We start from the raw sequence: 26,770 nt of genomic DNA, 5'->3' as shown, positions 1-26,770 counted from the left end.
TTTGGGTGCCTCTGTGCTGGTGGCGTGTGGGGGGAACAGAAGTCGTTAACTGCTCACGTTCTCTGGAGGGTCTCAGTCGGGCGAGGTGACTTCTGAGCACCGTACGGAGCACCATGCCGCCGAGTGTCTTGGCTTCCGGAAGCGAGTAATAACTGTCCCACTTTAGAGCTGTATAGTACTTGGTAGTTGCTCAGGGACTTGTGTATATTCCTATCGCGCTTATTCCTTGCAATAACCTGCTGATAGATATTATTATTAGTTACAATAAGTGATTTGGTGCCAATAAGGGAGAGGCTAAGGCCCACACTCGGGGTTCGTATCCTGTGCTCCTTCCGTTCTGTCACCCTGCCTTTCCACGTACATTTATTCTAGTTTTCTTTCCTGTGGTGCTGTTCCTCAGGCCCCTGCCGCCGCTCTCCCAAGCTGGTCTCTACTTCTGCACCATCTGAGAAGGGGTGGCGGGGAGGTGGGGAGTCGGGTGAAGGGAGGGAGGGGCCACCTGTGATTTGGGGGCAGGGCCTGACTCGTCACGTGCTGGCTTCACAGTTGCTTCTGGGCCTGTTCTGCGTCACTGACAGATAAACCAGCACGTTAGGGAAGTAAAACCCCGTCTGTTTTGCCTGCCATTGCTTCTACTCAGCAGGGCCGAAAACAGGAAAAGCCTTCGGAACAGCTGCCTGTGGCAGGCGCTGATAAGCCAGAGCACTCCCCAGCCGGCTCAGCGCCGCCGTCCCCGAGTCCCCCCGGGAGCAGCAGTGAGGACGAGGCCTGTGGGGCAGACGGCCTTCCACCGGGGCCTGCGGGGCCTGCGGGTTCTGACTCGGCCTGCAGCCAAGGCCACGAGGAAGACCAGGATGCCCTAAAATACGTCAGAGAGATATTTTTCAGCTAAGGGACAAACTTCCAGGACTTTCTGCCCAGAGTGGCTGGAGGAAGCTGGGTTTCCCTCTTGGCCTGGGCGCTGCCCTCAGACTGTCAATGGCTTCTGCTCCCAGCTTCGCGCCGCTCTGGGCTGCGCAGATTCACCTTGGGAGGTGAGGAATCAGGATGAGCTCCCGTTAGAAATCCTCCCTGCACTGTGCTCTCTCCTCGCTCAGAGGGCCTGGGATCCCCACCGTCTGTTGTGTTCAGTTACCTGGTTCCAGGGAGGTGAGGTTGTGGTGGTCAACTTACTGGAACCAAAGAGTCAACTTAATAATTTTTAAAGAAAAACAAGTTTGGCTGCTAAGTACACTGGAATTCCTACTGTTTGGCCTCCCTAAGGAGGAAGCCTGTTTTAAAAATAGCTTCCATCGCGAGGCAGTCAGTCAGTCTGTGAGCCCTTGCTCGTCCAGCCCTGAACCAGACACCCTGCCACAGTGCTGGGCTTCGTCTAGGAGCCGGAGGCTCAGCGTACAGATTGGGAAGCCTCCTGACCAATCAGGCCTCCTCCCCCCGAGCTGCCACCTTTCTTCCACTTGGTGGCCTCGGCCTTGGTCCCTGGACAGTCGGAAAGCAAGAGTGGGACAGGAACCCAAAGGAGACGCCAAGGACAAGACATCACACTAGAGTCTGTGTTTCTGCTTCTGTATTCAGTGTGGCTTTTGACAGGCATAGGATGAGGCAATCACGTGCTGTACAGGTTTTCAATATACAGGTGCTGAAAAATACACAAAGTTCGCCGGTGCATGAGTTGTGCTTGTATCCTTTCTGGGCCCGGGGTGAGAGGTGAGGGGATGCGGCATTCACGTGGATGTGGAACCGGTCAGTCCTGTGCACCTTCCTCTCCTGACCAGGGACCCAGTGTCTTCGGCTCCTGAACTCCCAGGTCACGTGCTGGGAGTGATCTGCCCGCTGACCCCCTGCTCTGTCGGGCTTCAGGTCCGGGAGCCTTTTCAGAGGAACCTTCAAAGCCACCAGGGCTGCTCTTCGTGCCCATGTGTTCTGTCTTCGGTGAATCCCTCAGGTTATTCCTGGGCCTTTGGGAGCATTGTCAGAGGTGAGGGGCTCATCGCATTCTACCCGCCTTGGTGAGATGGGGAGCTGGCCAGGCAGGGCCCCCAGGGCCCCTGAGGTGTTTCTTCATAGACCCTCACTGGGTTCCAGTCTGGCATTTGGCAACTTGTCCTGGAAATCTGGCCCCATGACGGGAAGCCTTATTTCCCCATTGTTCTGAGGATAAAGTAAGAATGGCTTGCTCAGATCAGTTAATTAAAGCAGGAATTCTTGTGACAATGAGCTGTGTGGTTTTAGGGTGTCTTTGGGAACCTTACAAGTCCCAAAGGACACACAACCCTACACTAAGAAGCTGAGGGAGCCCTGGCCGCCCTTGCTGCCTCTTGTCCTTGACGTCAGGTGCCCTACCCCCTCCGTGGTGGGTCCTGTCTGCTAGAGCTTGAGATCAGCATTAACTATGAAACAGGCTGGCTGAGACGACACAGCAGCCCATGAATTCTCTGGCACCTTCTCTGAGCATAGTTCAAACAGAACCCTTGCAGTCACGTAAGCCTTTAGACAGAGCTAGCAGCTCTCAAGTTCTTGTCCTTTGCCCTCTGAGGGAACACGACTGTGGCCATAAGCAAGAGGATGAGTAAGCCCTGGGCAACACCCAGAGCTAGAAACCCAGGCCCCAGGAGGGAGGGCCGGAGCCACTTCCATGTGTAGGTGAGGAAGAGGCCCAGGCCGCTGGCCAGCAGCATGGAGGACGTGGCCAGGAAGCCCACGGCCAGCTGCCACTCTCCCTCGTTACTGTTGCACCAGGCCAGGAGGAGAGGCAGGGGGACGAAGAGGGTGAGGACCAGGGCCCCGTACACGCCAAGCCTGGCCAGGGCCAGGCCAACTCGAGGCACCCCCAGGGCCTCCAGCTCAGGGAACTGGTGACACTGTAGGGCCCCAGTGCCCTCGTTCCAGAGACAGAAGTTGTAGAAGCCAATTCTGAGGTTGGGCAAGTCGATGAGGTTGCCGGCCTTCCAGAGGAGAGCAAAGAACAGCAGGAAGATTGCTGTGACTGTGAGCGTCATGATTCCCAGGAACCGCAGCTGGTTCCTCCGCCTTGACCTTAGGACGGGCATCTTCTCCTGCGCTTCGCAGGGCGCCTCCCTGGGTACCTGCAGGAAGTCACGCTGTGAGTGTCCAGTTCTCCCTGTCTCCCTCCCAGTTTCTTCTCAAGCTCATGCTCTCCGTTCTGGAATTACATAAAAACCTGTGGCAAACTCCCTTCAAGACAGCCAAACCAGAACCAAGAGATCTGGGGTAACCTCCAGGCATGGTCCATGGGCTCAGTCGTCAGCTGCCTCTCTGGGCTGAGATCAGGAGGAAGGGCCCTCCTGGCCACTTTGAGGGCGGGAAAGATCGTAACTGAATGCCCTTTGGCCTGAGACTTTGCTGAATCTGATTTTTCCTTAGGATTAATATCTAAAACTGCAATCACTGGGTCAAGGGTAGCAATATTTTTTAGTGATTTTACTGCATTTTGCCAAATTGATCTACAGGGAACTTGCCTTCTCTAGTCCCTCTGTAGTATATAGTATCGATATATATAGGATGTACCTTCCTCATCTTTTTGGAAAAATCTTTTCACTAAGTTTTTAATCAGAAGGACTTCTCCAAATTGGCCTCTCCAACAGTAGTCTGCATACTGTGCCTTTATATTTGTAAATTTGCCAGTATGGAACAAAACAGCCATTTCCATCCTGAAGTGCCTAGGAGCACAGGGCCAGAGCACAGAGTGGTGTCCTGCAGTGCACCCGGCCAGGGCTGCCCGTGGTGTGGGCAGTGCAGGGAGTGGTGGCCAGTGGCGGCCTTGGAGAGAGGTCCAGAGGCAGCCCTGGAGATCAGTTTCTGGAGGGACCCCTTGAGAGGCGCAGCCCCTCACCTTTCCCAGAGCTGGCTGGAGGGTCTGCCTGACCACTCCCACACTTGTCCTGCACGTGGAAAAACAAAGCGTGGTGAGAGGGGGCAGGATGTGGAACAGACTGAGGGGGAGGGCGGCGTCAGTCCGTGCAGGCTGCCACAGCAAGTTACTTTGGGCTGGGTGCCTTATCAACAACAGAGGTTTCTTCCTCTCAGTTCTGGCGGCCGGCAAGTCCAAAATCAAGGCTCCGGCTCATTCGGGGTGTGGTAAGGGCTCAGCTTTTTGCTGTGTCCTCACATGGTGGAAGGGACCAGGAACTCTCTGGGGCCTCTTTTTTAAGGGCACCGATCCCATTCTAATCACCTCTCAAAGGCCCCACTTACAAATACTGTCTCATTGGGGGTTAGGTTTCAACATACGAATTCTGGGGAGACACAGACGTTCAGTCTGCAGTAGGTGGCTAATGAGAATAAAGCTTTATCAGTGACTCCTTTGGCAGAGACAGAAAGATTTATCAGGTGTAAAAAGTGTGTGTTTAGTCCACGGTATTAGATTGGTACGGTAAGAAGTTTTAACCAGTCCAGCCCAGGGGATGGGAAAAATTCCCAACAGGAACATAGTTTGCACGGTTTTACATATTAACAAATGTTTGTAAAAGCCTGTATCTCCATTTTTAACGGATTTAGGTATTTCGGGGTGTAGGATGGATTTCCAGGGCTGGAATCCGGATTTACACCATTGTGCAGTGGGAAATAAGATTTGACTTGCCTCCATGGTCCAGGTTGGGAGTTGGGGTGCCTTTGTGTAAATGCTCCCTCTTACTTCTCCTATTTCAAGCCTGTTACACTTGGGCTAAAAAAAAAAAAATTATTATTAAGCTTAATGCAAAAAGATTCCTGGGGCTTCTCAGAGGAGACTGCATGAGCCACCTCACGCAGCAGCTCCCCAGGCACCCAGGGCCTTTGTTTCTGACTTCCTCTTCTCTCTTCAATAGAGAGTGAAACAAAATAAATTGGAGCTAGGAAGCCCATGAGCAGGCGTGTGGAGAAGGTGGTAGTCCCTGATTTACTTCCTCTCACCCCTTTATGCACATAGAATTCAGTCCCAACTCCTGTGCCTGGTACGTGAGGCTCACCACGATCTGGTACGACTTAGAACTTGAACTTGGGTTCTCTAGTGAGGCCCTGCCCCCTTTGGTCTCCCGCCCTTGCTTTGCTGAGTCCAGCACCTGCCCACTGTCCCCGTTCCCGACTGCCCACCCGCTCAGCCACTCCACCTCCTCAAGTCCTACCCTGTTCTCTGCCTCTCTGAGTCCTACTGATTTTTCACCAGCTTTCTCAGACTACTTCAGTACAGACTCTGATACAGCTGAAGGCCAAGCTTATGCTTCCACTAGCTGTTTTATCCCAGAATGGTGCCTGATACACAGTAGGAACTCTTTGTTTGTTGTTGCTGAATGAATGAAAATGACTTGTAGCGTCCTTTAGGTACTGCATGTACTTATCTAACAAGACGGCAAAGCTTCTTGAGATGAGGGGCCGTGTTTTACGTCTCATATATACTCAGTGCTGGGATGGCTCCTCTGTGCTTCCTGTTGGGATGTGGACAGAGAGGTTGGGGGCTAATCCTAGCTTCTTTTTTCTAAGCACTTCCCAGTAAAACGATATGGTTATTTGGTTGGAAAACCCTAGGGTACTCTCCTCTGCCTTCCTAAGAGCTTACCCTGTTCTGTTCTGTTTTGGCTTTTAACAATCCTAGTATTCATGTTCTCACCACAATGAGCTTTTAAATTCCCTTTAGATGATAAGCCTGTGCTTCCTTCAGAGGGCAGAAGGGGACACTGCTGAGTCACTGTTGCTATTTTTAGGTGAAGTTTTTCCTGTTTATAATAAAGTAATGCATGTTGGTTGTAGAAAACTAGAAAAATGTACGAAAGTATGGAGACAAGACTAAAAATCGTCTATAACTTCAAGGTTGTAGAAGTAAGCACTCAACGACATTTCCTTCTATAATGTTTTACATAGTTGGGACCACATAAATATATGTGCTTGTATCCTGCTTTGTAAACATCATTATAGCATTAATATTTCCCTTTGTCATTAGAAGTGTTTCCTAAACAATATTTTTAACGGCTGCATTAGCTGTTCTGTTGTGTATGGTTTATATATTCTGTCTTACGATCTTGTTTTATAATATTAAAAATAATGCCATGGTGACTATGTTTGTGAATCAGTTTATCCTTCCACCAGCAGTTTAAGAGAGTACTTATCTCATCTCATCCTCCCATATTGAATTTTCTTGTCTTTTCATCTTTTTTTTTTTTTTTTTTTTAATTTTTTTTTTTTCTTTTAATTAATTAATTATTTTATTTTTGGCTGCATTGGGTCTTCGTTTCTGTGCGAGGGCTTTTTCGACTTGCGTCGTGCGGGGGCCACTCTTCATCGCGGTGCGCGGGCCTCTCACCATCGCGGCCTCTCTTGTTGTGGAGCACAGGCTCCAGACGCGCAGGCTCAGTAGTTGTGGCTCACGGGCCTAGTTGCTCCGCGGCATGTGGGATCTTCCCAGACCAGGGCTCGAACCCGTGTCCCCTGCATTGGTAGGCAGATTCTCAACCACTGCGCCACCAGGGAAGCCCCTTTTCATCTTTGATAATGAAAAATGACACAGCATTGCTATACTGTTTCTTTTTAATGAGCAAGGTTTAATGTTTTTTAAGTGTTTGTTGACTGTCTCTGTTTTTTTCTCTTGGGAGTGCTGTCATTTCCTTTTTTTTTTTTTTTTTTATCATTTTCAGTTTTGGTTTCTGTTTGTCAGTGTATATGAGCTCTCTATAAATAAACGCTGCTAGCCTTTTGCCGTCACAACGGTCATCGTAAAGCGTAACCCTTTTGGGGCAGTGGGGCCCCTGGACCAAGACACAGATCTGGACTCTGAGTGAGTGTGTGGAGTGTCACCAGAGAGCCCAGGGCAGCAGAGTCCCAGTTAGAGAAGCAGGAGGAGAACACTCCCAGACCGTGCATTTGAGGCAGTTTTTTTGTTTGCTTCTGTTTTTTAGTTTAAGCACCTCTGAAGTTTTCACTTTGATGGGATGATGGCTGAAAGAGGCACAGACATAGTATCCTGATCTTCTAAATTATGTTCTTGCCACCTTCATGTTAAAAGAGTGAAACTTTCATGAGGTCGTGTCTGAGGGAGGATTGGAGTTCTGGCAGATTGTCACACTGAAAATCCCTCCGGCCACCCATGCCCCGAATATAGGACACCTGGCAGGCAGAGAACGGGTGACCAGAGAGCTTTTCCCAGCATAGGTTTCACCCCTGGCCTGTCCCTTGACTGTAAGGAACACTTGAGAAGGGCGATGGAGCGGGGAGGCCGGCTCTTGCCACCGACACCGGCTTGTTTACTTCAGATGGCTGAAGGCCCTACCATGTGCTCTCTTGAGTTGCAGAGTCAAAATGGACTTTGTAAACTGCGGCCCCGTTGACCTTTGTTTCTGTTTTAGAGAAGGTCTGTAGCTCTAATCTCCGGCTCCCAAACACTTCTTTCTTTTATGCTAAAATATTTATCAGCTTAATCATTATGCGGCTGCTGTATACAAATGTTGATCATATACTTATTTATAACTTATGATTTGTCACTGCTCTAATCATGACTTCACATATTACATTTTCATCTTATCCCAACATACGAGATTCCCTAGAAAACTCCTTTCTCTACATTGACTTAGCAAAAATACCCACTCTCAAATCACCCACCTCATTCTGTTTTTTCAGTTCATTCTTCCTGCCTGAACGTGTAATGATATTCAGTAACAAGACTTTATATACAGCTGGGGCTTATTTAGTTTCTCGCCATTTTGCCCGAGTTCACCACCCGCGCGCCTCTGTCCCGAGTGACGCGCCCGAGGTTAGCCTCCTGGGGCACCCTGCACTGTCGCTCGTATCAGGGCACCGCTCGTCCACCACCGGGAGATTCTGCTTCGTTCATCAAGTGTTTAATGAGCCCTTAGAGGTGCCCGTCGGAGAGGAAGGCAAGTTCCTGCAAGGCTCCCCTTCAGTCCGAGCTCCCCCTCCAGAGGGTGGGGACGAGACTCTGGAACGTTTGAATTCCTCGGCCAGGGAATGATACAGTGTGCTGTGCCCGCAGGTGTGTAAACGTCCTGGAGCTTGTTAACAAGGATGACTCTTGACGCCAAGGGCGCCCACTTTCCAGGGACAACATTGACAGTAACTTGGCCTTCTCCTGCTTCTTTGGGACCAGGACTCCCCAGTGCTGTTAGTGCCCGTGTCGCCTCCTGGACGTCTTCTCCCGTTACTCCTGCTCTCCACTCCCTCCCCCGGCTTCGGCCACGTTGGCTCCTTTCGCATTTTCCAGAAACTTGAGGCAGGCTCAGGACTTTGCACTTGCATTCCTCGCCTGGAGTGCTCTTCTGTTATCCCTTGGGTCTCTGCTCAAAGGTCCCTTTCTCGGTGGCGCCGTCCCTGGTTGGCATTTTGAAGCCGTAGCAGCCCCTCCGCGGCCCCCGGCCCCGCTCTCCCCGCGCTCCTTCCCTGCTCTTCCTCCTTGCCGTTTTCCACCATCTAACGTGCTAAATGTTTTCTTTTGTCTTCCACCTACAACCCTCAGTAGAATGTAAACTTCATGTGGGCAAGGAATTTTATCTGTTAGGCAAATCAGACAAAAATCTATGGCTGCCCGTCTCTCTCAAAATCTGTCTTTAACTGTTATATCCCCACACCCGGGACTCCCTGGCACATTATGGGCACGCAGTAAGTACCCACTGAGTGACCTCCAAATGGTTTCGTGAACGTCAGCCATGGCACGTAGAGCTTCATAAATGCCTCCTTCTGTTTTTTTGACCTGAATCTCTGTCCTAGTTCTCCTCCTTCTGGTCCTTCTCTGTTTTTTATTCTTCCCATTTCCTAAATGTAAGTTTCCTCAAGCTTGTCCCCTCTTTCTCAGACATGTATGTGAGCCTGTAGCTCCAGGCGTTGGACGCTGTGAGGCCCCTTGCAAGGACGGACTCAGGTGTGGCGAGTCCCTGCCCCGCCCTGCCCTGGCACTAGCAGGAGCAGTTGCTGCCATGACCTGGCAAAACTTGGATGTTATAATTTTGCTGCTGTCAGACACTACACAGTTTGCAAGTTTTGTGGAAAAGAAGCTTGAAAGAAAAACGGATGGGTTTTTAGTTTATTGGCTACAAATTCATCTCCCGGCCTTCCTTCTCATTAATGACTTAAGAAAGCTATAGCGGACCTTAGAGGGCAGAACTTGCTTTGAGAAGTCTTTGTGATCACTGGAGGTGTCTAAGAAGGAATCTAGTTTGATTGAGGGGTTATTAATGATTAAATACTGACCTCAAAATCTTTTTGAGCATTTACTCTGTGCCAGGCCCTGTACTAAGCACTTAGCAGGTATTCTTAAGTTTTCACTGTGAGAGCACATTTAATGTTATTATCTTCACTTTCCAGAGGAGAAAACTGAGGCTTACTGAGGCTCAGTAAGTTCCCCAAGTGGGCCTGGTGAGGCCTGTCGGGCAGAATTGTGAAATCACTGTAAGAACCTGAGCTTTGTCTCCCGAGGTCTGGCCCTCACATGCTGCATCATCCCCTTTAATCTTGACGGCCACAGAGTGTGGACATCACGTTATTCTCCTCTTGTATGGGGGTGACACTGTGGAATAGTGCGTCTGAGCTTAGACTTTGAAGCTGTGTGTACTGGGTTCAAATCCCCGCTCTACCATTTACTAGCTATGTGAATGTCTCTCTGCCTAGTTTTCTCATCTGCAAAATGGGTACAATAATAGAACTTGTTTTGTAAATGTTATGGAAATTAAGTGAGGTGATTTATGTGCAGCATGTGGAACATTACCTAGTATTACTTAAATTATTATTATCATAGAGAGGAAACTGAGGCTCAGAGAAGTGACATTCTTGAGGAGACACTAGTGCTGGGGTTCAGAACAGAGCTTCTCTGGAGGACCTGGACTCCAGGAAGCTGGCCTCACTGGTGGCTGGCGCCGACGACTCCGGGATGGTGTGAGGGACGTGGTGGTGAAGAGCGTGGACCTTAGTGCCAGACCACCGGGGTTCAGGCTGCTGTCCTGTCGCTCATAGCGCGTGACCTTGGGCATGTCCTGAGCTTGCCAGCGTCTACATCCCCGCCCTTAACGCGCCTGCGGGCCTGTCCCTGGGGGCTGTTGTGAGACTGAAGTGAGTTAATTTGATCTGCACAGGTGGACTGGTGCCTGCTCTGGTGCTGCGGTGGAGGCTGTGGTCCAGGGGAGAAAGGGAACACGAGGGAAGAGCAGGGCAGGGGCGGAGGGTGGGGCTGCGACGTGAATGGGGGGAGCAAAGCCCAGGGAAGAAAATACGAGCAGAAGAAAGTCAGAAAAACAGAATCTAACAGAGGAGAGAGCCAGCTTGTCAGAGGGGGCCTCCAGCCCTGGTGAAAATCTGTCTGGCTGAACTCACTGAGCATCAGTGTGCTCGTGGTTTGGGTGTGGCTCCTGACGAAAATAAAAAGGGAAGAAGAAAGGGAAATGTGTCATCTTTGCTTTGGCAGAAACGTGAGCTCAGGTTCTTACTTTTGAAAACGAGGCCACAGCGCTGTTTCCCAAATGTTGTAAGATGGAAGCAGCAGCCTGGGTTTCACATGCCTCTTGGACAGCCGGGCCAGCAGTGGCTTTTTATGGAACACTGTGACGTCTGGATTTACTTAATTTTTCCATGTAAATAAAAACAGCTTTGCCAGCAGAAACATGACTACACCATGAGACTGCAGCGTGGAGTTGGAGCCCTCGCCGCCCCCCTCCACCTCCAGCTACTGGAATAGACTGTCTCAGCGGCTCCATTAATATTAACTTGCTGTTTGTCCAGTTGTTTTGTTGCTCATTAGCCCTGCTAGTAAGCAGACGATCCAGCCGGGAGCAAAGGTCAAAAAAAAATTTAGCGCGGGGGAAAAAATCCTTAAAAATGAGAAAACGCCTGTACCTTGGGACCCATCCTCGTTTGGTTTTTACTGGGGACACTTCACAGTGCAGTTTATGGAGGGCCAAGATTCACAGGCCCCAAGGCAGAGTTTGAAGACAAATAACAGTACCAGCAAAGAGTGACGGCCTTTGCTGTCACTCTCGATTGTGCAGCTCCTGCCCTCTCTCCTGCACTCACATGGGGAGTCACCGCCCCCCTTCTGCTGCTGAGGCCAGGGTTTCCTCTTGTGACTCCAGCCATGATACACATTGGACGATTCCCTGAGTCACAGGCCCCGGGGAATCAGTAACATGCAGGGCAAAGCAGGGGCTTGCCTTCCTTGAGCTTGCACTCTGGTTGGGGAGACAAACACCAAACATGTATTTTTAAAAAGTTAATTATAATTTTTGAAGAGATTTGGGAAGCAAATAAACAGGGTGACGTGAAGGAGAGAACCTGGTAGAAGGAAGTGATGGTTCTCCATTGGAGGGTCAGGGAAGGCCTGTCTGTGAAGGAGACATTTGATTTGAGGCCTGAGGGGTGTGAAAGAGCCAGGGCAAGAGCCTTCTAGAAACAGAGTGCAGTGGTTATAAATACTGGGTTGGGAGAGGAACAGACCAGGGGCTGGTGACAGCCCAGTGACTGAGGGGACAGGACGAGGCTGGACAGGGGAGCGGACCCAGGTCCCTGAGGACTTTGGAGGCCAGGGTGAGAGGTTTGGATTATATCCTCACTAGGTGCTTCATTAACTCAAGCCCCTGCTCCCCCAAACCTAAGGCGCGAGGCCCCAGGTGGCGGGGCTGAAGGTGTGGAGAGTTCCTGAACTGGGGTGGGAGCAGTGCCGGGCGTTGTCTCTGGCGGTTCTGCCCACTAGCCCTGCTGTAAAACTAGTGAACGTAGTTTGCCCCCAGCAGTCAAAAGTAAAGAAGAGGAGGTAAAGAATGATAGACGGTCACTTAGACTTAGACCTTCAGTTTTGCAAAAGTTATTTTGAGAGTTGGCCGGAAAGGAGGCTAAGTCTTCTAGGACTTCACCTCCATCCCCACACAGGAGGATGCGGTTCTTACCTGGAGAGCTTGTAACGCATATGAAATGGCTTTGTAACTCACCAAAATAACTCAAAGAAAGCAAATCACAGGCCAACTGAGTAGCAGGTGCTATGGGGCCTCTCCCTCCGTCCCTGAGAAAGCAGCTCTTTCCCTGGTCACTCTTAGGGGGGTGCTGACCGAGGCCTGATGCTTCCTGGTGGGCAGGATGCTGCCAGAAGGGGCCGAGGTTGCTGCTCCTTTGTGTTCTCTGCTCTGCCAGGGTCTCTGCTGTTAGTACCTCCACCTCCCTGCTGCTGCTGAGTGGGCAAAAGATCTGTGTCCTCACAGAAAAGCTGGGGATCGGGGGCGTCCCCTCCCAAAGTCTATTCAAGTCTAGATTTTTGGCTGATAAAGTTAAGTTGTATATTGGGACTCAGAAAATGAGGCGGCCCCAGTGGCCCAGCCCAGGTCACAAATCTAAACCCAAGTCAGCCTGCATGGGAAACACCTGTCAAGGAAACCTAACATACACCAATCACAGTCTTCCAGCAGCTTGAGCCAGCTCACCTTCCCCAGGAAATAGGACCTGCTGGCTACGAGGTCGAGGTTTCATTCTAAGCCATGTTACCTCTTCTAATGCTCTGTCCCGCGTCCCTAGAAAGAGTGCTCCGCTGCTTGCGAGGTACTGTGCTCCCTGGATCTGTGGATTGTTTTCCCTTGAACGAAGGAATGAGTAAACTCATTGCTAAATTATTTCAGTTCTGTCATTTTGACAGGGCTGAGACCGCTGAGGTGGTGTGAGCCCAGGGGTATAGAATAAAGCCCTGCAAACTCTCAGTTTCTATGACAACACACTGTGCATGCATTTGAAGATTAAACTTCCAAAGATATTTATTATATTAATTAATTCACCTTAAGCTGTAATTCACTTGAAGAGGCCTAAGGCAGGCTAGAGTCACTGAGGTCATTGCAGTGTCCAGCTCCCAGGTAGAAATAACTGAGGGGAAAGTGGGCCCAATAGAACAGAATGGCAGGGGTACTGGATGGACAGCTCAGAGAGCAGAATATCTCAGAAAAGCCATGTATATGAAGTTAATACACCATAAAATTGGTGTTATAATTCGGTGGAAGAAAGGGTTTTCCATTGACTAATGCTGAAGCAATTGATTAGTGAAAACAAAAGAAAACGATTTTAGGGCCTCACCTCACTCCACATACCAAAATAAATTTCACATGGATCCAGTAGTGAAATGTAAGGAACAAACAGACAAAAGAAAAAAAAGATCTAGAAAAAAGTAAATATTTGATTTATGAATGAGAAAGAATGCCCTGAGCTTAAAAGCAAATTGAAACTACAAAGAAAAAAGCAGTACAGATTTAACTATTAAAATATACATTTCTGTACAACAAAATGTAAAATTAAAAGTCAGTGAGCATGGAGGGCTTCCCTAGTGGCACAGTGGTTAGGAATCTGCCTGCCAATGCAGGGGACACGGGTTCGAGCCCTGGTCCGGGAAGATCCCACATGTCACAGAGCAACTAAGCCCGTGCGCCACAGCTGCTGAGTCTGCACTCTAGAGCCCGCGAGCCACAACTACTGAGCCCTCGCACCACAACTACAGAAGCCCGCACGCCTAGAGCCTGTGCTGTGCCACAAGAGAAGCCACCGCACCGCAACGAAGAGTAGCCCCCGCTCGTCACAACTAGAGAAAGCCGGAGCACAGCAAAGAAGACGCAATGCAGCCCCCCAAAAAAAAAAAAAAAGTCAGTGAGTATGGAAAAATATCTGCAACAAACATGAAATGGTTAATATACCTAATACAACAAATGTTCATGCAAACAGATAAGAAAAACATTAATCTCCATAAAAATGGACAAGGCATATGAAGAGATATTTCACATAAGAAGGAATGCAAAATAGTTAACTGTAAAAAATTCTTTTTTGTTTATTTGTACCCTCCACCAAATGTGTGAGGGTTTTTCCTCACCAGGGAATTCTCTGTGACACCTGGATGTCCTATAATTTCACTTAATTCTGACACTATCTACCTGGAGATAGCATCAGATCCCACAGGTTAAGGGGTCAGTGCCGCAAGCCGAGCGCTGCCCCCCACCCAGTGCAAGTCTAGGATAACTTCGAGTTTCCTATGACCCCCTCCTTGGGTTTGATTAATTTGCTAGAGTGGCTCACACAGAACTCAGGAAAACAGCCTACTTACTAGAAAACTCATTCATCAGAGAAGGAACAGCCACCCAGAAGATGCAGAGGGCAAAGGGTAGGGGGGAAGGGTCGTGGAGCTTCCATGCCCTCTCTAGGCCTGTCACCCTCCTGGCACCTCCACGTGTCCACCAGCCCAGAAGCTCTTGAACCCTGTACTTCAGGGATTTTTATGGAGGTTTCATTACGTAGGTATGATTGATTGACTCATTGGCCACTGGTGACTGAACTCTGTCTCCAGCCGCTCTCACATCCCTAGAGGTTGGGGGCTGGGGTGGTGGTTTTCCCTGGCAGCCGGCCCCATCCTTAGCGACTTGCCAAAAGTCGAGTCATTAACAACTCAGAGGTGGTTGAAAAGAGTTTGTAATGAATAAAAAAAAGACACCTTTACCTCTATTATCACTTAGGAAATTCCAAGGGTTTTAGGAGCTCTGTGCCAGAAATGGGGACAGAGACCAAACACATATTTCTTATTATAAAACACTCTATCACATTAACTAACATGAAAAAAAAGTCTATACCTCATGTAATGTAATCAAAGATATGCCAAGTAAAATAATCTGTAAGTTTCCCTATTAAAACTGCAGCTAAAAACACTTGATATCAAGAGTGCAGTAAAACTGGCATTTTCATATAATGATGGTGGATGTGAAAATTCTTAGAAACATTCTGGGAGGCAATATGGCAAAAGGCACTAAAAACCCTAAAAATCATCATACCTTTTGGCCAAGTAATTCCACTTACGAGTCTACCCTAAGGCAGCAATCAGAAATGCAATCAATGATTTATATACAGGAATGTTCATCACAGTATTACTTTGGCAAAAAATGAGAAGCAACTTGAATACCCAACATTAGAATCAAATTATGACATATCAAGATACTAAAACTCTATGCAGCCTTTAGAAGAACCAGGTCTGAAATCACACTTTATAGTATGACTGCAAGAAAGAGACTATGGAATTGTTCTAAAATGTTAATGTTTGCCTGATATCTCTGGGCATTATGGGTAAGAGTTCCTTTCTTTTTGCATTAAAAATATTTCCAGAATCATGTGTTATATTTATGTAAAAGTGAAATTTAGAAAACGAACAATCTTAGTGATTAGATAAAGCAGGGGGTTAGCTGGAAAGAGTGTTGAGAAAGGGGAATATACAAAATCAAAAGGAGAACGTCATATGCACGGATTCGGGACTTTGGGAGAGATGAGATTTAGGAAGAAGATACTGAAAAATGCATTTCAGCTGTCATGAGGAAGGAAGGAAGGACGAATTACATAATACATGTATTTATCTCTTCCCAAAGAGCCTTTGATCTTACAGGTGAAGAAGCATACTGGAAATTATTAGGGAAATAGCCCACATTAAAAAAAAAATCTTTTAAGATCTGCACCAACTGAACTAAAATCCCACCATGAATTTCCATCAAGGTGTGAAGAGCAATGTAGTCTAATAACATAGGGTCTGAAAATCTCTTAGACCCTCTTGTCTTCTTTCTGAGTCAAGAACACAGGTCTTTCTGACAATCTTAGTCCACAGTGCGTATTTTAAGAACTCATGATGTTTCCTGTAACTACCAGTTTAGCTACTGCGAGTCAGTGATCTGCTTTTGTTTGGTGGCCTATTTCTGATGAAGAATCCACTTCATGCGTCACTAACCATTATTTGTACAGACTTGGTGCAAGACCCTGCTGCCCACAGTTCTCCCCTGCATTTCTAACCAGTTATACTGGCATTACCTGCACCACTTCTGAGGCCAGAGTCGCACAGGGTGATGCTGAAGGGAGTAGGGAGAAGAAGGGAAGAAGAGCAGGGCTCACGAAAGTGGGTCTGTATAGGGGGGAAGGTCCCCAGACCCTGACTACCAGTCGTTTCCCCGGGCCCATGGCTAGCATGCAGGGTCTGAGAGGAAAGCTGACTTGTCTTGCAGAGAGGCAGGCGTCTGGGCGAGCTGTGGGGCGTGTAGGGTAGGTACTTACCAAAAAGAAGATGCAGAACCCACAAAACACTCATAAAGAGGAGGAGCAGGAAATCAGCTTCGCTTGATTCTTCTCTCTCGCTGCTTCCTAATGTCAGGTTCCAGAAATGAGGCCGGTGGAGACGGGGACGATGCAGCCCCGAGCATAAGCCCCGAGCTTGTGACCGGCTGGAAGGCGCAGTTGTGCCTAAGTAAACAGCTCTCTGAACTTTGTCACATTTGTGCTGACTGATGACACTATCCCCTGATTTCACTTTCATTTCTTGCCGGTGGCTCCTGACTTTTCAGAAAGAAAGAATGTAAACAACATTGTTGTTCCCCAAACCGGCCACTTTACCCACACCTGAACCAACCAACCAGTAGACTTAAAGAGGCAGGTAAGTGTCTTGATTATATCACACCACAATTCCAGAAAGGAAACTGGCCAAGACACTCTCAAAACTCCTAATGTTTTAAACCAAGATAAATACAACCTAGAATCTTACTCAGAAGGGACCCTCAAGATCATCTGGTCTGAGATCCCAGACCCAGGTCACCACTGGGGAAGCAGTTATGCACCTGTCCCCTCCTTTTCAGAAATCGGCTTTGTAGGATGACTGGGCGTCCCTGGACACAGAACCTTGTCGTCGTAGTGTCCTCACCAGGGTGTTGAGGCCCATGCTGGAACAGCTGGAATACCTCTTATTTCAAAATAAGAGCAGAACAGAGCTTTTATTTTTGTAATCATAGGGGCTCCTCGCCAGAGTTTAAAAATTGCTTTCTATGCTCACATGACCAGCTGGAAATTCCAATTTGGGGTTAAGCTCGGTTAAGTCAGTACACAGCTACCTAGTAATATTGCTGAATCCTTCAGGGTTCCTCTTCCCCTCGCTGGCCTTCCCTCAAAGGAGTTCTTTGAACTGCTACATTTTTTCCCCTTTGTAGTTCTTTTAAACTCAAACCCTAGAAAGAGGTGATGTAGGTGATGTGATCTAATAGGAAGGAAGAACAGAAACTCTGGGATCAGGGAGCTCTGCTACAGATTAGTAAATTGTTTAACCTCTCTGAGCATCAGGGTCTCATGTGTAAAATGGAAACAATACCTACTTTGCATGGCTGTTGTGGAAATTGGAGATAATGCATGAAGGTTCTTAGTACAGTACTGGGCACACAGTAATGGTAGCTGTTAATTATCAAAAGCAGAATTTCTGAATATCTTGTCTAGCCTTCATAATAATGCCTTCAAGGCAGAGATAAAATTAATTTTTTGGTACTGGTATAGACTAGTCACGCTGAAACCTGAACACTGGTGAATGAAGTGACACAATATAGAAGAGATAGAAGTATACATTTAAGAATTTTATTTGAAGTTAGAATGCACATAGTTTTTAAAGAGTCAAGAATTTGTCAAAGTTTGTTATAGAAAACGGTAGTCCCACACTAGCACCTTCTTCTTCTCCAGGGTAAGCACCTCATCTGCTTTACCTGATTCTTTAGGTATTTACCTCTGCTCTGTCAGTAACATGCTGATAATGGTACTTCTTGATTTTTCAGTTTCCAGCATAATCTTTTGACTCTCAACTATAGAAGATGAAGATGTAGCTTTCTTCTTCCTGACCCATGTTCCACAAGTCCTAATTCCCTCTTCCAAATTGGTTATTATTTTGTTTAAATTGGTACTCAGTGTCTACAATATTATAACTATGTAAATACCATATATAGTAGCTGAGGCACACAGAAAATGATGATTTTTTTTCCTTTCCTGCATAATTTTTTGTCTTTTTCTGGAGATGATACTCGCCTTAACTTTTTGTTTGCTTGGTTTTCTGTGTACTTAACACTAACCCAACCCTTAAATCTTCATAATATCTTTTTTCAAGGAATTTTTAGGCATGATACTTGATCTCTTCCCAAGATAGTCTCCCCCGGAGCCTTCCCAGCAAGTCTGGGCTGATACACAGCTGTCATCCTGGCATTTCATTTCACTACCACCATCCTGGGGTTCTCATTGCCTCTGTCCAATGTTGGATCTCATATTTCCTGTGTCAAATGCTTTTCTTGATCTATTCTTTATTCTATTCTTAAATTTGATCAAAGCTAGAAGAGTATAGACTTTTAGGTTAAAAATAATTTGCCTTTATAATTTTGAAAGTCTTGTTGCATTCCATCTGGCTTTCACTAGAAGTTGGGAAGTTTAAAGCCATTCTGCTTTCTAGCTTCCAAAATGGCCTCCTCTCCTAGTCTCATCCTTGTAGCTTTGTCTTAAAAGATAAAATTGTTATTTTAGTAGGTTTTTGAGAAGGAGCATGTGTGTCCTTCTCAAAAGGATAAATATGTTTCTAAATATGTGTCCAGTTTGCCATTTTTTACTGAAAGTCTAATTTTTTTTTTTTTTTTTAAACCCTTGGAGGGCTCTTTTTAGCTGTCTCTTTCACTGGTTCCCTCTGACAACATAGTGGTCCTCTAGTAGAGTTTGTCGCTCTTATCAAGCTACTAGCCTCCTCTTAATTGCTAACCACCCAAATCTCTGTTGTTTTTGACAGCACCCTTAGGCTTGAACTTCTCCACATTCTGTTCCAAACAAATCAGTATAGGTAGGGAGAACTGCAGAGCTCTTAGTTCTTATGGAATGCCTCTCCTCCTGGGGCAAACTGTCTGAGCCACAGCTGTGGAGCTGGGGGTGGAGACAGCGATCCACTTCTTCTAGAGTGACACCTCTGCTTTTTGAGTGTGGTGCTGGGTGGGGCGGTAGCCGCTGGTCTTTTTACCCTGCGTGGAACCTCCACCCTATGAACAAGCTTGGGCAAAGGTGACTGGGACTCCAGCTTCTTGACCTGCTGAATCTGGGGAAGAGCCTTTGTCTTGTCCTCCACCCAGCCCTCTGGTTGGCTGGAGGACAGGAGGCTCTGACCTCTTGGTTGTACTTGCCTGGAATTTAGCCTCTGAAATAAAGGTAGGGGCATGAGAAATGCTAGCAGCCTGCCTTGCCTGGGGAGATACCATAGCCCTTGACTGGGAGCTGGGGGAGTGCTATTCCTGTGTCCTTGGTCACACTCTTGGGAGAGTGGAGTTTCCCTCATGCTGAACTGGGGTGAAGGGAGAAATGGGTTGTGGCTTAAGTGCCACAAACTCTCACTGTTCTTACTGAGATTTGGTAGATTTTCTTGAATAAATGTTTCTTCACTTGCTGTGTGCCCTTAGGACAATTTCTAAAGACTTAATTTTTAAAAAAAAAAACAGTTTTGGTATTCTCACTGGGAGTGGATGGAGGATTTTCTCAGGTTGCAGTTCTAGAACTGGATTTTTGCCCCTTTATTGTTTTTTAAAGGGAAAAGTTTTAACTGCATATAATCTAAAGACATTTAGATAGCAAAGAGTATCATGGACAAATCCGAAATGACAAATTTCAGAAAATTACAAAATAAGAAACAAATGTTTGTAAATTTCAAGCCCCTTAAATTAATCTGTGAACTTTGTAACTAATAAAAATACTGATAGGTTTAGCAGGGAATATCTTTGTTGTTGTTTAGGTTTTTGTTTTCTTGAAGCTAATAAAATGAATAAAAATTTATTGAGGTAAATATTAAGCTACTTTTACAGACTTTTTTTCAGACTTTTTTTTTTTTGCCTGAGCCGCAGGGCATGTGGGATCTTAGTTCCCCGACCAGGGATCAAACCCATGCCCCCTGCAGTGGAAGCATGGATTCTTAACCACTGGACCACCTGGGAAGTCCTATAGACTTCTAATAGATATATTGTAATAGTCTTCTTTTTCCCTTTGTTTCAAATATCTCCACCTAGTTTTGTAAAACATTGATGATGGTTTAAATAATAGTAAAAATACAGTACTATATCTTCTAATTCTAGGGTGCCTAATGAAATGGAAATAATGTATCACAATTAAATTAAAACCATATATATTTAAAAACACTCTTAGGAATCATAGTTCTATCAAACAATAAGAAAAAAAACAAAGAACCAATTACATAACAGCAGTTAAACTAAATAGAGGTAAATCGAAATTACTTTTAAAGAGAGAAAAACAAAACAAAACAAAACACCAGATGTCCTGCAGTGCATGTGGATGTCGTGGAGTTGGCTGCTTTGAAATCTGAATTGAACCTGCATGGGACCCTGGGTCCCTTATGGTGACCTCATGGCTTAACTCTCCTCCTTCCTTGGAAAAGGGAGAAGTTGTCATCATCTGTACGACCTTCTCTAAAGAGAGCAGGTAAACTTATCACCCGCAGCACAGTTTCAGTAAGAGAGTTTAAGGGGTCCCTTTATCACTTGCAGCCTGTTTTATTCCTGTGTAATACTTTTCAAGCGTTTTTCTTTTTCTGGTTCTTCAGTTCCCACACTCTTCCTGTCCCTCATCTTCTTGGGAAGGCAGGGTTAGGTTTTCCTGCAGATGAGTGTTTTCATCCAGACCATCCATTATTTCCCTTTGAAGTTGTTCTACGTTTTTTCTGAGATGCCTTTGGCATTAATTGGTTGGGACTGGAAGGATTCCGATTCCGTTTTGACTGGTCGTGTATGTTCTTGAAGATGAGCCATTAGCACACCATGACGTGAGAGTTGAGGAACTTCGCTTTTTGATTCATTTTGAGAGGTCTGCTGTGTCCTCAAGTGAAGAGGTGGACCCTTCCACATTTCTATTAAGTGTTGCCTAACACAGACTTTGTACCCTTAGAGGACTGGCCTCTCTGAAAGGCAGTTTGAGGGCTTCGTAGTTTTGTGTGAACTCTTTAATCTTTTCACTGACATAACAGTATTCTTTACCCAGGGCAGAAAAACTTTTGACCAGCTCTTTACTCCTCCTTACAGTATGTTGGCTTCTTACTAAAAAAATAAATCGTAGCAGCACATACTGAAGGAAAACCCAAAGGGCTTTGCCTCAAGTAGTCAAATAACACTATCAGAGCACTGCTCCAGGAGCCGCCGGACAGCTAGTTCTGTGGCAGTCTGAAGGTCCTCTGTGGCTCCAAAGACACTTGACGCTGGGTCTCTGGCTGTTAGTATGCCATGGACCACAACTGCCTGCTTCTACCCCTGTGGAGCGTTGTACTTCCAGAACAAACAAGTACCTGGCAACCAGGCCAGACCATTGGTGGGGCAGGGCAAGTGAGGCCTGGTTGAATGAAACGTTACACTCTTTGTTCTGTTCACTGCCGCACACATAGAAAGTGAGGTTTGTACTGTGCATTGGGGAAAATGTAAAAGGCTGACTGTAGCCAGAGGAGACTAACCCATGAGCTCTGGCCACCGTGGGCCCCACCTGATGTTGCATAAAACTAGGGGATTAGAGTGGTGTCATGCTATAACCCATTCTCTGAACACAAGCACGTCAGGGCATAATGGTGAGACATGCTGAAGCAGAGGACTCACATGCCCACGTTCCTGGGTGAGGCTCCTTCCTCTGATTTGGAGTTTCTTTCTGTAGCCTTGAAGCCTGATCCTGCCTGCAGAGGTTCCAGGGATCTCTCTTCTCTGTAGGCTCTCTTGAGCCCTGTGTTGGTCAGTGCAGACAAGCTGGGTCAGAGAAATGAAGAACCTCCCCAAAGGTCTTTCCTCACTGATCTGGAGTTCAATTACAAGCACTCAGGAGACATCAAGAAGAACTGTGGGTGTCTTCACATTTCATGTATTTTCAGTGGAGCCTTGTCGTCGTTCATTCCAAGTGTTCTCAGGTGGGGTGACTCTTTTACCCAGGTGCCTTCCCTCATGTGGCCCTGCCATCTCGGCACAAGTCATCTTCAGAACTGTGGTTACCTCTGTAGAGGGAGTACTTCATTCTATCAGCTGACTTTGCTATCTTTTATTTCTCTAAACAATATCTCACTCTCCTAGTATCTCTCTAGTAGATTCAGGCCCAGAGCCTCTTTTGTGCATCACGCAGGACTCGGACATGAACAGTTCTTTCCACACCAACTTTTCCCAAAGAAGAAAGGATAGAACAATCTGCAGAGACTGGTCTGGGAATCCTGGAGGGTGCCAGGGTTTGGGCCAGTGGTCTACCTAGGAATGTGGAGAATAGAGGCTCTTACCAGGCTTGGAGGTGAGGGGTGAAGATGGCCAAATGCTTGATGAAATACTTGTTTCTTTGTTTATAGTTTATTTATTTGAAAGAGAAATTGCCAATTAGGAGTTTATAACATGTTTCTGAAAGTAAAGAATTCAGCTATGATAGTATAGAAGGAGATCTTTGTATGGAAAAAATGACTTAAGTAAACCCCTTTTATATGCAGAAAGGATGCTCACCCTTCCGGGATAAAAACGAAATATAACTTTTTTTGGTGATGGTGGGCAGATCGTCCTTATCTTAAAGCCTCATTATAAAAGAACAGTTTAACGATGTCGGGATGAAAGCTCCAGAGTTAGTGTATGTCTCTTTTTCCTATTATAAGGCCCTTCTGCCTGGGTCAGTAGCATCAGTGCCGACTCAGGAACCCAGGCTCCATGAGGCATCACTGCTGTCATGTGTGGAGAACCAAAGGTGACATAGAATCTGGGTCATGTCTGCAAAGAGGATGGGGTCACAGCACATACTCAGCCCTCCTATCACAGTGGTCTCTGATTTTAAAGGATTTTTTTTTTTTTTTTTTTTGGCTGGACATGGAATTCAGGTTTGTCAACACCACACTGTCTTGATTAATGTAGCTTTATAGGTAAGTCTTTTAAGTCTTGTAGTCAGATAATATCAATCCTCTGACTTCTTCTTCCCTTTCAGTATTGTGTTGGTTATTCTGAATCTTTAATCTTTTTAAAAAAAAATAAATTTATTTATTTATTTATTTTTGTCTGGGTTGGGTCTTCATTGCTGTGTGCAGGCTTTCTCTAGTTGCGGTGTGCGGTGGCTACTCTTCATTGTGGTGCGTGGGCTTCTCATTGTGGTGGCTTCTCTTGTTGGAGAGCACGGGCTCTAGGTGCATGGGCTTCAGTAGTTGTGGCACGTGGGCTCAGCAGTTGTGGCATGCGGGCTTCAGTAGTTGTGGCTCACAGGCTCTAGAGTGCCGGCTCAGTAGTTGTGGCGCACAGGCTTAGTTGCTCCGCAGCATGTGGGATCTTCCCAGACCAGGGATCAAACCCATGTCCTCTGCATTGGCAGGCGGATTCCCAACCACTGCACCACTGGGGAAGTCCTAATTCTTCTATATAAACTTCAGAATCAAGTTTGTTGACAATTTGCTAGAATTTTGATTGGGATTTCATTGACTCTATAGGTCAAGTTGGGAAGAACCGACATCTTGACAGTAGTGAGTCTTCTTGTCCATGTACATGGACTGTCTCTCCATTTATTTAGATCTTTGATTTCTTTCATCAGAGTTTTGCAGTATTCCTCATATAGATCTTGAACATATTTGATTTATACCTAAGTATTTGAATTTTTGGTGCCAATGTAAATGGTATTGTGTTTTTAATTTCAAATTACAGGATTCATTGCTGGTATATAAGATAGCAATTTACTTTGGTATATTAACTTTGTATCTTGCAACCTTGCTATAATTGCTTATTACTTCCAGCAGGTTTTTTTTTTGTTGATTCTTTGGGATTCTCTACATAGATAATCATGTATTCTGTGAACAAATACAGTTTTATTTCTTCCTTTTATTTCCTTGTCTTAATGAATTACCTAGGGCTTCCAGTACGATGTTGAATAGGAGTAGGAGAGCAGATACCTTTGCCTTGTTTCTGATCTTAACAGGGCAGTATCTTGTTTCATCATTAAGTGTGATCGTGAGTTGAAGATTTTTTGGTATTCTTTATCAAATTGAGGAAGTTTCCCTCCATTCTTAATTTGCTGAGAGTTTTTAATCATGAATGGGTGTGGGATTTTGTCAAACTCTTTTTCTGTATCTATTGATGTTATCATATAATTTTTCTTCCTTATTCTGTTGATGTGATGGATTATATTGATATCTGAATGTTAAACCAGATGTGAATGCCTAGAATAAAGCTGACTTGACTGTGGTGTATAATTATTTTTATACATTATTGACTTCTGTTTCTAATATTTTGTTGAGTATTTTTGCATCTATGATCACAAGAGATATTGGTAATTTTCCTTTCTTACAATATTTTGTCTGGTTTTAGCATTAGGGTAATGCTGGCCCCATAGAATATGTTAGGAAGTAGTCCTTCTGCTTCTGTCTTCTGGAAGAGATTGTAGACAATTGGTATAATTTCTTTCTTAAATTCTTGGTAGAATTCATCAGTGAACTCATCTGGGCCTGGTGATTTCTCTTTTGGCAGGTTATTATTATTATTTTAAAATACTTGTTTATTTGGGGGCACCAGCTCTTAGTTGCAGCACGTGGGATCTCCACTGCCTGATCCTCATTAGCCTCATCCTGTAATGGGTGCCACTGTTGACCTGCAGCTACAGGCTGATTGACTGTTTTCTCACCGCATCCATCTCGACTTATTTGCCTGACATACCTGTTTCTCTGCAGTGTCCTTTAGGAATCTCACCAGTACTCACTGTCTTATGAGTGACAAACTGTGAGGTGCTCCACTTGCTTTCACATTGAATAAATGGCTGGAGCTCTAACAGAAACTGCACGTCTAATCTTTTACACTTTTGCTAAATTTTGAGAAGTAAAATGACTACTTAAACAGTAATCTGTGCATTTTTGTGCCATTTTGTGTCGAACTTTTCCTCTGTGCAATTAGCGTCTTTTAATATGTAGTATTTTCTCTAATTATTGGAGATACACAGCTTAGTACTTTACTATGCACTGTCTTATTCTGCAATTATTTTAGTCATGTATGTTTTATATGTACAATTATACAGTAGTAAAAATACAGGAATGTCTTTTATTTTTTATTTATTTATTTTTGGCTGTGTTGGGTCTTCGTTTCTGTGGGAGGGCTTTCTCTAGTCACGGCGAGTGGGGACCACTCTTCATCGCGGTGCGCAGGCCTCTGACTGTCGTGGCCTCTCTTGTTGTGGAGCACAGGCTCCAGACGCGCAGGCTCAGTAGTTGTGGCTCACGGGCCTAGTTGCTCCGCAGCATGTGGGATCTTCCCAGACCAGGGCTCAAACCCGTGTCCCCTGCATTGGCAGGCAGATTCTCAACCACTGTGCCACCAGGGAAGCCCAGGAATGTCTTTTATATCACTAGTGGTTTCTAACACACTGCAGACATGATGTTTGTTGACTGATTCATTAAAGTGCCTAGTAGGGACATTAATGTCAGTGATAGTACATGTCATTCCTTCTCTGAGGTCTTAGTCTTTTGGTGTTGTATGAATAAGTCATTTCAGAAGAAATCAAAAGTTCAGAGATTTTTTTTTCATCTTGACAAAAATTAAATATAAATATCGAAGTGATTTTTAATTTTCTATATTTCCTCTGGATTTCCTTTTAGCTCTCTGAAAGATGTTCCAACTAAAGAAGATGGGATATCTAAAATCTGTAGTTTAGTACATGCACATGAACATGTAGGGGGTGGGATAGGGATAGAAGGACCGGGAGGGCTTTTCTTTTTCTTTCTTTTCTTTTTCATTTTACTGTGTAGGCGTATGTTATCTTTCATCCACAGTTTTCAAAAAGCAGCGTAAAGCTAGATTATTTGTCCCTTTGCAATTTCAACCGAAAGGTGGGTTGTCCATCCTTCTTTTTTGGTTGCTCTCCCTTATTTTTAGTTGGATGGGGGGCTGTTTGCATAGAGTCTTGCTGGTTGGATTCTTCAGTTTGCAGACTCTTGTCTGCATCCTTCTCAGAACTTGAGGGAGTAGTCTCCCATTTGCTGCTGATAGGTTTCATGTATTTAGTCTTTGTGGCCTTGACTCGAGAATGGTTTTTCCTCTTCTTGGGCCCTTTGAGCGGTGACAAACTTTCAAATGACTTCTGGGACACAGACTGGAGCCATTCTGAGGAGCTTCCCATAAGAGTCCTTTGGCTTGTCAAAGGGGCATTTCTGGGTGGTGTCCAAGATGTGCTGTATTTCTTTATGTAAGTAGATGGGTTTAGTCTAGGAAAGAAATGAAATATGTGAATTTTTGCCCAATACATACCATAAGTATTTGTAGTCCTTAGGTATTGTCATAGTATAAATCATTTTTTTTTTCCTTTTGGTGAATAAAGGAAAAAATCAATATTGCTGATTTTTTCCTTCCATCCTCCCTTAAGACTCTTACCTTTATTTCTGTGGGAATGATCTAACTTCACTTCTGGTCATGGATTTTCAGCACTACTCCAATCTTGTATTTCTAAATGCCTAGAGGATATGTTTATTTGGATACCTGCCCTGACCCCAGGCTTCCTAATATAACGGCCATTCTGGGCCTTAGCTCTTTACTTTATGCATCTAGTTGAAGGAAATGTTCTCTAAAATTCTACTTTGCTCTAAAAATCTACTTTGTTTATTCCGTTAGAATCAACTCAGCATACATGCTCTAAGTTTTTTCCCCCCTGTAGTCAGTAAAGGGATCGATATGAGTCCAAGAGAGGGAAGTTTTCCTCGAGAGGGAGGTTTTATAAATTACTAATTGTCGCTACCTAAAATCTCTCAGTTTTTCTTTAGAATTCCATTTTTTAACCACAGAATATCAACAGTATTTTTTTTTTAATTTAATTTATTATTTTTGGCTGTGTTGGGTCTTCGTTTCTGTGCGAGGGCTTTCTCTAGTTGCGGCAAGCGGGGGCCACTCTTCATCGCGGTGCGCGGGCCTCTCACTATCGCGGCCTCTCTTGTGGCGGAGCACAAGCTCCAGACGCGCAGGCTCAGTAGTTGTGGCTCACAGGCCTAGTCGCTCTGCGG

At 45.6% G+C, this 26,770-nt stretch overlaps 3 protein-coding genes across 7 annotated transcripts in view; 1 reads left to right on the top strand and 2 right to left on the bottom strand.

Annotated features, from left to right (window-relative positions):
* The window catches only part of CYREN (cell cycle regulator of NHEJ), a 78,905-nt gene that overhangs the window by 3,336 nt on the left and 48,799 nt on the right, over nucleotides 1-26,770 (top strand). For 3 of the 5 annotated variants that reach the window (XM_082473172.1, XM_082473173.1, XM_082473174.1), the window contains exon 4: nucleotides 641-1,668. The exons of 1 other annotated variant lie outside the window; for it this stretch is intronic. In XM_082473172.1, the coding sequence (XP_082329298.1) occupies nucleotides 641-892 (252 nt within the window). In that variant the 3' untranslated portion in view covers nucleotides 893-1,668. Of the gene's footprint in view, nucleotides 1-640; nucleotides 1,669-26,770 lie in introns of those variants that run through there. One more of the 5 variants, XM_082473175.1, reaches the window with a different exon arrangement.
* On the bottom strand, nucleotides 1,546-16,625 carry TMEM140 (transmembrane protein 140). The gene is given in 5 exon segments (XM_082473147.1): nucleotides 1,546-2,509; nucleotides 2,511-3,086; nucleotides 4,601-4,684; nucleotides 16,027-16,305; nucleotides 16,511-16,625. Coding segments are annotated over 3 exon segments (633 nt in total). The 5' UTR covers nucleotides 4,607-4,684; nucleotides 16,027-16,305; nucleotides 16,511-16,625; the 3' UTR covers nucleotides 1,546-2,458.
* Nucleotides 19,236-26,770, bottom strand: part of AGBL3 (AGBL carboxypeptidase 3) — a 137,060-nt gene continuing 129,525 nt past the window's right edge. The window contains 1 exon segment of the mRNA XM_082473192.1: nucleotides 19,236-25,981. Within this exon segment, the coding sequence (XP_082329318.1) occupies nucleotides 25,576-25,981 (406 nt within the window). The 3' untranslated portion in view covers nucleotides 19,236-25,575.

This window comes from Balaenoptera physalus, assembly GCF_965194825.1.
Source record: "Balaenoptera physalus genome assembly, chromosome: 8".
Lineage (NCBI taxonomy): Eukaryota > Metazoa > Chordata > Mammalia > Artiodactyla > Balaenopteridae > Balaenoptera > Balaenoptera physalus.
Note: the sequence above shows the minus strand (reverse complement) of the source record. Positions and strands in the feature narration are given on the sequence as shown.